The sequence below is a fragment of the Crassostrea angulata genome, chromosome 2 (genome assembly GCF_025612915.1).
Source record: "Crassostrea angulata isolate pt1a10 chromosome 2, ASM2561291v2, whole genome shotgun sequence".
NCBI classification, from domain to species: domain Eukaryota; kingdom Metazoa; phylum Mollusca; class Bivalvia; order Ostreida; family Ostreidae; genus Magallana; species Magallana angulata.
Genome location: NC_069112.1, coordinates 20,192,935 through 20,202,833, shown reverse-complemented (window position 1 = coordinate 20,202,833; position 9,899 = coordinate 20,192,935). Strand labels below are relative to the sequence as shown.

Genomic DNA, 9,899 nt, shown 5'->3' with positions numbered 1-9,899 from the left:
ATGAAATTATTTTTAATGATTATCATTAGTTGGAAGGGGTGTCTCTTGTTGAAATTGATATGCAATAAGTAGGCTTCATATGTTAGGTACATGAGAATCAGAAGTAATATGCGAAACCTGCGGCTATGACTGTTGTGTTGACTTTACACAGTGAAATTGCAAGTTACAGACAGGAGGTAAAATAACACGAAAAGTAGGTGGATGGGACATTGTAAACTATACACCAGTAAGTTTCTGACATGTGATAGTGCAACATGTACGCGGTACGGAAGGTCAACCCTTTGCAGGGAAATAGCTGGGTGAGGTCTAAGAAGCTGAAAAATTAGCAAAAAATTAGCAAAAAATGAAAGGGTCGAAATCTCATAAAAACCAGTATGTAGAGAATTTTACAGGTTTTGACTAGTAATTTTCTTCAGAAATTGGTGATTGGCCTTATAAAGAGTGAATTAAAAGTATTTGTGCTGAATGGGAGCTGAGGAAATTCTAGTTACAGAGTTCCTAAGACATGCATTCTTTGGCTACAAGGAATCATATAACAAAAACTGTCCCCTACCACCTAAGGTGCAGAATTCTTTGATTACTTGATAAAGTAAAACATAACTGGATTACCCACCGAACCAGATACATGTATAATTATTTAAATAAACCATACAAAAACAATCATTAACCGGCCAAATTAAAAAATATTCTATTTTCAAATGTATATCAACAAAGTATTTTAACCTTCAACACATAAAATGTTCTGTATTATAACGCATGCTCAGCAACAAAACTTTTAAACTATGTACAGTAACCCAATAAAATTGTTTAATTACTATAAATAAAAGCACATTACTTATATTTTTTTAGCGAGCAAGAAAAGTGTCGAATTACAAAACAATACCAAGCACAACGATATCATATGATTCTCAGTTCATACCCAATATAAACAAACATAAAACAGAAGTTTTAAAAACAAAAGTAAAATCTGATTGTTTCTTGGTATGACTTAACAAACTACGTACGTGTTGTTCGTACAAAATAATAAAAAAATCCCAGGCAAAATATATTCCAAATAATTTTTAACAAAACGACATAAATCTGTTAAATATGAAGTCACACACTTAATGTTCATAGCGGCGTATGTACCTTTGAAAAAAAATGGATACAGAGAGACGCATATATTTACAAAGTAAAATCAGCTAGGTAAGGGAGCAACGAATTTACTTCGTTATATCAGTAATTCGTTATATCCATGTGACGAATTGTGATAAAAGGCTTTTTTGCTGTCATTGATTATAAGTGCAAGAAAACCCATAATAAATGACAGCAAACTTGTATATATTTTCTTTATATCTAGAGAATGATTTACGTCGTTAGTTGTATTTTCTCCAGTTTGATGTTTCGTTTGTTAGGTGCACAAATAAAATAATTAAACTGAATTAAACTAAAACGAATAAGCGAGAACTACTTTCTTAGAAAATGTTGAGGACTTGTATTTAGCTGAAATAAAGAGATTGACAACGTGCACTTATATTCCTTGATTGTATTCGACTAGGTAGCCTGTTCTTAACACAAAACGCTGCTGCTAGCTGTTAAAAGTTATAACCAATTGTGCTAGGATGAGCGATGTGGCCCTTGGGCCTCTTGTTTTATGATGAATTGTTTCAAAGGAAATGCTTCCATTGATTATCCGTTAGGTTTTGCAATTTAATGCACATCAGTGTGATATTTTGATTAAGCCTGCTTAAGTTCTCTTATAACTTTTTCCACCTCATTTGGCTAATTACTGCACCTGGTGCAAGTGCACCGAGAGGGAAATTCAGGTTGAGGTGGCTGTGATGTATCAGGCAGGGGTATGATTGCTCCAAAATGTCCAACATAAAATTGGCAGATCTGTTGGCTATTTGAATTAAAATATTTTGACACAGGTCAAATGTCATGTTTTGAATATGTCTCTGAATAAAACAATATTAAACATTTTAAAGTTCAATTCTCCCATGTACACGTGAAACTTAGGTTTTTTTTTTATATAACTTCTATTTATATATAAATTTGCCTTTGCGACCTGTTCTCTGTTTTGTGTCTGTTTAGGGCAGTGAAATCTGACCTCTCTTCGTGTCTGTCTACCCCGTCCGCGTCCGAGTCCACTTGTAGATCTAGATCTTCTGATGACAGATCTAGGTCTCCCTCTATCATAAAAATCCCCAGCAGTTGACGATGATGATTAAAATATTACAGAAATAACGTCTTATCTTTAACTACCGTATTCGTCATATTGTCTTATTTACCTTCTTTTTCATTTTTCACAATACGACATCACTTCTAAATAAACCGTTTTTAATAGGTTTAAATGCAATGTGATCTATCATTTAATAAGAAGAATGCTTACTTCCGTTATTAATATTAACATATATCTCTTGAAATAAATACCCAATAGTTTGATAATCATCCATAATACAAATGTTACTAACCCCAGTTCCCATGTCTTGTCGTGAAATCGAAAGTCAGGTGATCTTGTCTGTTAAATATTCAGACTTAATTTCGGAGAGTTTTGTTTTGATTCTTAAGAACAATGTTCTTATAATCAAAGAAACAATTAGAATATTCATTTATAAATACATTTATAATACGAAATCGGTGTTTTATTGCCAAAAATATGCTTCATAATCGGACTAATCAGCTTTGTTTAAAGTATATAATCAAAATCACTATTATTCAAGCCAGTCACTGAACGCCTATCCATTTACTACGCATCTCAATCTTGTGTAAAGCGTATTAGGAATCCGATATGACTGTTTTTTTTTCTAAATACAAAATTATTGATTTTCTTAATAACAAATTAATATTCTATATTTCTGAAAATGTTTAAAGCATTAAAGGATCGTTTAAGGGGCGCGCTCGATTGAAACCCTTCTTATTCCGGATTTATTATTCCGTCCTCTCAATTGGTTTGGTAGATTACACTTAGAAGGCCTTTTTAGCCTTCCGCACCAATGATGGAAGGATAACATTCCGGTAAGGCGTCAAAAAGCATTACAAGTTTTCAAAGTCGTCCCCTACCAGCTGGACTTCAAACCGGAATGCTATTCTTCCCTCTATGTAAATACCCTGGAACCACTCATTCCATACATTCAAATTCTATAAAAGGCACGAAATTTGATACATTTTAATGCAGTAATTAATTTAGTTGACAAACCGTCATATTCAATACCTTTCTGAGCACTCGATTGAGGCATAAAAATTCTATCCCGTCTGACCTTCCCTACCGCTTCAGGGAATTTAATGGGACTGTTTGTAATAACTCAATGTACAGGGTCTGATATACTTTAACTAATGCTTGGCTTTGAGCAATAGTTCCTGTGTTGTTTTCATGTTTTACTTGTCCAGTTTAATAAACCGACAATACTACTCCGTACTGGAAAATGTCTATACTGTATATGATGATTAACGCCTAGCATTGTATTTGTCTTTCTGCTATAATTCTTAAAGTGATGTACTGAAAATGTTTAACTGAAATAAGACCAACTTGACAGATTTACTGTTTATTATTCATTTAACTACAATAAACAACAGCAGAAGTTGGGTCCGCAGTGTGTTTTATTACACCCATCATTGCCTCCATAGATCCATGTGTTGATCCATTTAGTGTTTGCAGTGTTTTTTGGGCCGCGATTACCAGGATATATGTGAAGAGCATTGAAGCATTGAGGGCTACCAATAAAAAAAGAGAGATAAGTACAATATTATTGTTATACAAATCAATTATTAGTATATATATGTATATATATATATATAGAGAGAGAGAGAGAGAGAGAGAGATAACTGCAGTATTATTTACTTACGCTCCGTAACCGCCATTAGTTTCATCCATAGTTTTTACAGATGAACAGATATCTTTACACGACTTCCCACCATGACAGTCGCGGGGAATGGCGGCGGTGTATCTTCTAGTTGATGATAGACCAATGCAAGCAGATGTTGCAATGGCATGATCATCGCCGATGCTTCCAATGATCTGCGTTCCCAACACTTCAATTATAATACTCTTATGAATTTAGAACGGCAAATCAAATTAAAAGGATGTGTTATTTTTAGGTTATTTCATCTTTGATAATATGTCTTTTCTATATTTACACCCAATCTGATTCTGTTTTGCTTTGGTTTGAGTCTCGGAGAAGTTACTGAAATTTAAAAGCTAGACGAAACGACTAAAAGATACCCCCTTGATGCAGAACAAGCAAACTTTTTTGTTAAGATTTGACGGCCATGTTTTTTTTAATGAAAGGTTGGAAATAGTAAACACCCTAAATACCAACTTAAAGGGTTTATTCAACGATAAATGACGCTTGTGAGTATTGACCTCTGTTAAAGCAGAAATGACAACATCTTTTTTTTTAATATAGTTTAAACACTATGCTTTCTTTCACAAATTTGATGCATTTTAACTCAACAAATTGAGTTCAAAGGGAGATAACGATAATATTATAAGTATTGATGTTTTCTTTTATTTTGTTTCAGACAACAATATAATTTTTAAGGTAACTTATTAATTTAAAAATTTATTTAATTAAGAGAATAATTAGATTAGATTAGATTAATTAGATTAATTAGATTAATTAATTATAATATTTGATTTAAGAAAATATTTAATTGTAACCAAATCAGTAATTCATCTGAGATGTAGTCTTTTTAAAGCGCTAAGCATAGCTCAGCGCTTTATTGTCGTTAGACTTCTACTTCCGGTGCAAGGAATAACCGTCCCCTATGAGCAGAAGTTTACATCATTTAAACTGGTTAGGGAACCAGTTTCAGGAGCTGCACGGGCTAGTACGGGCTACTGTGAATTTGATGTTCATGGCTTACATACATCATTGCAGGGGCTGCCACGCAGTGATGAGGAAATATATTGCGTATACAGAAACTAAAATGTTATATACATATATCTTTTACAAACAGAAGCTGGGTTAACGCTTTTCAGTACTATCAGTCCTTTCATTAAATAAATGGAGTTTTCTATTGCAACGTTTTTAGAGGTTTTATTGTTCCCACTTAAGATGGGCGGCGGGTTTGCTTTCGTCATCAAATTCTGTACGAAATTTATACAACTTGCATGGCCCTTTTGTGCACATTAGTTTATGGCATCATAACGGATACATCTCAAGTTTCCCCATTACACTCTCAAGCCAAAAGTTATAAATTAATATAAAATGATATGATATATCAATGATATACTATTATATTATTACATGTAACTATTTTATCCCAAAAAAGGGAAGAGTACAGGTGGGGATTTATATTTTCTAAGTTGTGAAGGTCTTGATAAGCAAAAGAAATGCCCACAGCTTACAAATATCATCCGTTTTCTAGATTCAAGATTATAATATACATTATGTTTAACTTATATTCCGACTGAGCAAATTAATATGGAAAAGGGGAACTGGATAATCTTGCACTTAACAAATTTGATGCCTTCGTTCTCTTCGTGATTTAAGATATTTAGAAGATTATGTAATGTATCATCTGATTTCGAATCAAAGTGTAAAAGTTAACTTTTCTTGTTAATATTTTTCAATATCAACTGAATTGATGTATTAATGTACATAAAACCAAAGGTACACGAGAGGCTGCGCCCCAATTAAAAACTTTGAAATAATGATAAAAATATATTTAATCTCTTTCATATTCTTAAAAAGTCTTAATATATTTATATATGCAATTTTATGACGGTAGGTGGTCTAATCACTAGGAAAATTGTCACTTGAACTGTTACAAAGGTATGTTTTCGAACATGGGTATATGTGCGTGTAAGTAAAAAGTTGTCTCTTTTCTCTTGTTCTGTGGAAAATATTTTTGTAAAAAGAAACTGCATCGTCCTTTGCACATTAAATGGGTAAAATTTTAGCTTTAGAAGTCCTGAATATAGTGTTTAAATGATTGCTATCACTGAGTAATAGGAACAGTTTAACATTGTTGACGTCGAACTCATGCTACTATAATGTTTGGTAGAATAATCAGAAACATAAAATCTAGCCAGAACACATATGATTTTTTACATACATAATTTGTAAATCACGTTTTCTGTACACATAGAAACAGTTGATAAGTTTAAGAGGATATTTGCAATTTCGCAAAACAACTCGATTTCTAATATAAAGAGAAATATGCTCATCTTTCCTATATATTTCCTTAGAAGAGCGTCAAAACAGCACCACAAACAAAGTTTAGAGCGGCATTGCATAAAAAAACGTAGGCAAATTTGATCAAAAATTTATATAATGATCTGTTTATCCTAAATAACGATTTAACAAATTTTCAGGGCACGTTTGTTGTAAGATTTGTTATGGGGTAAACCTGCGACCCACCTTAAATAGAGCTATAACCATTGGAAAAGAATGAATCCTGCATTCAACATATTCAGTGTTTCCTGAAATTGAAACTTCCGGACTTAAATTACTATTCAACCGCCTTTCAAAAAATATAGGATACAAATGAAACAAAGACATACATTTAGTACTATAAAATATTTCTCTTAACATTATTACTTTAACATAAATTTTCAGTACTCACCTAATATGAAACCAACAAAAATGTTTGAAACCATGTTGAACAGTTGCTTCTTATAGCTATATTTTAATCAGCTGACAAACTGTGTCTGAACAAACACGGATATACACATCTTTTATACTCAATTTTCAGGGAGTATCTCATTGTTTCCCGTCAAAAGAATTTGAACACAAACGCATATTTGCACATCTTGTAAATAAAAATGACAGCTTGCAATCCAAATCAATCATTTGATTATAGTTTAAATTTGTACTTGATACTTAAATATGTTGTCGTCGATTAAAGCGCAGGTTGCAATTTAATCACAAAGGGTGGGATAGTGTTTATTCATCAAAATAATGATAATTTAAAAGAAATGGTTAACAATAAAATAGTAACATATTTCATATTAACATGTGGGTGCGCTAAGCATCAATGCAATCATTTGTAATAGATAAGCCTTGAATAAGCCTTTCTATAATTCAACAACAAGGCTGAGGTAACAAGGACAGTTAATATAAAGTAACTCTGAATATTTATGACGGACATACACTGTTTGCAGTAATCGGTATATAAAAACAATATTCCAAAGTAATACGATTAATTAGCAATTAACCTTAGAATTTTCGACTACGACCAGAGCTATTTCTTTAGGAATAAAATCACAATGTTATATATCTAATTGCTCCTTAACTGTAATAATATGGATTCTTTTTTATTTGTCGATTCATGTTGTTTCCGAGGATATGAAAAGACTGAAAAAAAAGAAAGGATAACCTTTTAAAAGAAAGCATATGTCTTAAATATTATCATTTATTTTTATATTACTTTATGCAATGAGTCTAATTTTTTCCCGGTTTTAATTACACTACATCTTCAAGAACACTTGTTTTTATAACTTATTACCCGTATATACAAATATTAATAATGATTTAACTTCTATAATGCAGACTTATTATATAACTCTTGTCCAAGAGAGATTTACTATCTCTGCAGTTATCAATACTAGCACAGATTATTGATGCATTAATCGTCTTGATGTTTATTAAAGTATTCCAAAGATAAAGTAAAATATGGCTTTATGTTCGAGTTTTCTCAGTACTTTGATAATTGTTTGCTGCTAGTTTCTACAGGCTAATTTGCTGTTGTTAGTGGCTGCAAACTGAGACTGGTGTCTCAGTTATCTACCTTGTCTTAGAAAAACTCGTTTGACATTGTAAAGTAAGTTTTCGAAACAAACGTACTTTCATTTGAAAAGCATTATAAGGGGGAGATAATTTTACTTTAATAACACATTACTTCGCAGTTTCATTTCATAAAAGATATTGTACCATCTGTTATTTATCGGATTAGCATGGGAACAAGGGAGCTACATAAGAATGACATTGTCAATATACACAGGAAATAACTCGCCAAAAATAGTTTGCCTCATCAAACATCGCTCTGCACTATTTGACTCTAGCATAATAGACAATATGTGATATTAAAGAATCGTTATGATGTAAATGAATTTCAGACTGGACGTATTGCCTTTAAATTAGTGCATGAATTAAGTCATTACCGATCTTCAATTTGGCTGCACAGGACATCTCGTTCAAACGAGTGCACAGGATGGGAAAAAAGACGAGTTTCGAACAAAGAAAAATTGTGGCTAAATTCTTAATCTTCAGGGATAGAAAACTGGTATGTTTCCAAGCACCCAAGAAAACTAAAAGGATCATACATCTGGGTTAATGAGCTGTTCCCAGCAGAGATAGGGGAGAAGAGAAAGACATTATACCCTCTTAAGTGAAAGGCCAGAAAGACGCGTCATCGAGTGAAGCTTGAGAGAGATAGCCTCTACCTATACATTGACGGGCGGCTTTGTGTCACCAGCAATAAACTAATCTCTCTCTCTCTCTCCCTCTCTCTCTCTCTCTCTCTCTCTCTCTCTCTCTCTCTCTTTTTAATTTCTTTCAAATCTGAAAATTTGTGTATCGTTTACATTCAAAACAATTTACCCCCTAACATTCCAAGTACCATTGCCTAAACTGAAATTAAAAATATAAATCCCATGACTAATAGGATGAATAATATGTACACTAAATTCTAATTAAGCATTGAATCATTTTGCTTGAAAGATATAGTCTCCTGATTGCAGCAATGTGTGCACAGGTATGGAGATATCCACGAAAGCGCAATATTGAAATTTGTATGCACACACCGCTGCAGTTATGTGACTATATTAGAAAAAAATTAAATGCCTATTTTTTAACTTCTTGCATTGTATGCAAAAGTGATTTATACGTTAAAAATCCTATTTTATACAAAGGTTCAGTTTATATGAATAGCTACTATTACAATTACAAGTAAGAAATTTGACATTTGCTGGTAATGTATTTTACAGCGTTCAACATTAGTGTACTTTAAGTTTACTTTAAACGTATTCTACATATTTAGGAAGGAATTACCCCTCCCCCTTCCCCCTTCCTTTATTAAATTGCTATTAAATTGTATAGATACCAACAACAACAAAAACAAAATTCAACCCCCACCCCCCAAACATATTTTCTAATTGTACAATCTACTCTTTAAATTATTCTAAATACTGTATACTTGGTTACTTTTGTCCCTCGCAATGTTTGCCCTTCTACACTTTAAAGCAATTTCGGACAACCTTGAATTTGCCTATGAACAGTATTTAGAGAGAGATAATTAAAGACGTCAATGTTCGCCTTGTATTGAATTCGCCCGCGACAACGACTTCGAAGGGACAAAAATTAAATATAAGCAAATATTTCCTTGCATGTAGTATATCATGTAGGCTTGGAGATGGAGCGGGATAATGATTTTCTAACCGGGTTTTCCAACGGAAAAATCCGGTAATTAAAGTGATGAAAATGGCGGGTGGGCGGGCAGGCGGCTGCCAAAAGGGTTCCCTTATTGTACGTGTAACTCCTCCTACAGTTTTCATGATAGGAAGTTGGTTTCTTAGCAGATTAATTGTACATGTATCAGAGGTATGCATATTGCTAAAATTTTGATTACTGATAATTTATGAAAAAAAATACCAGCTTTTGAACTTAGTCATTTTTTTTTTTTGCAAAATATTGCACGTAGGGTACCCTCAATGTACGGATAACTCCTCCTACAATTTTCATGATAGGAAGTTGTTCTTTTGCAGATCAATTGTACATATATCAGAGCTGTACATATTGCTAGGATTTTGATTTTTGATAATTTATAAAAAAAAAAAAATACCAGCTTTTCAACTTAGTCATTTTTGGCAAGATATTGCATATAAGGTACTCCATTTCACTGGATACGGTAGGTAGTGTTTATCAATTCAGGGTTGACATGGATAATGGATACTGTTCACATAAAAGGAAACCTGG

General features: G+C 32.7%; 1 protein-coding gene across 1 annotated transcript; it reads right to left on the bottom strand.

Moving 5' to 3' along the window:
• Window positions 1-3,514: 3,514 nt before the first annotated feature.
• Window positions 3,515-6,677, bottom strand: LOC128173838 (uncharacterized). The gene is made up of 3 exons (XM_052839512.1): window positions 6,550-6,677; window positions 3,825-4,011; window positions 3,515-3,693 (listed from the first exon to the last, which is right to left on the bottom strand). The coding sequence occupies exons 1-3, from the start codon at window positions 6,581-6,583 to the stop codon at window positions 3,540-3,542; spliced, it is 375 nt and encodes a 124-aa protein (XP_052695472.1). The 5' UTR covers window positions 6,584-6,677; the 3' UTR covers window positions 3,515-3,539.
• Window positions 6,678-9,899: the final 3,222 nt, after the last annotated feature.

Coding starts and splice junctions, on each gene's coding strand:
- LOC128173838 (XM_052839512.1), bottom strand. CDS start 6,583: ATGGTTTCAAACATTTTTGTTGGTTTCATATTAG. Junction 4,012..6,549: donor TTTTGTTGGTTTCATATTAG/GTGAGTACTGAA, acceptor TTATAATTGAAG/TGTTGGGAACGCAGATCATT. Junction 3,694..3,824: donor ACTAATGGCGGTTACGGAGC/GTAAGTAAATAA, acceptor TTTTATTGGTAG/CCCTCAATGCTTCAATGCTC.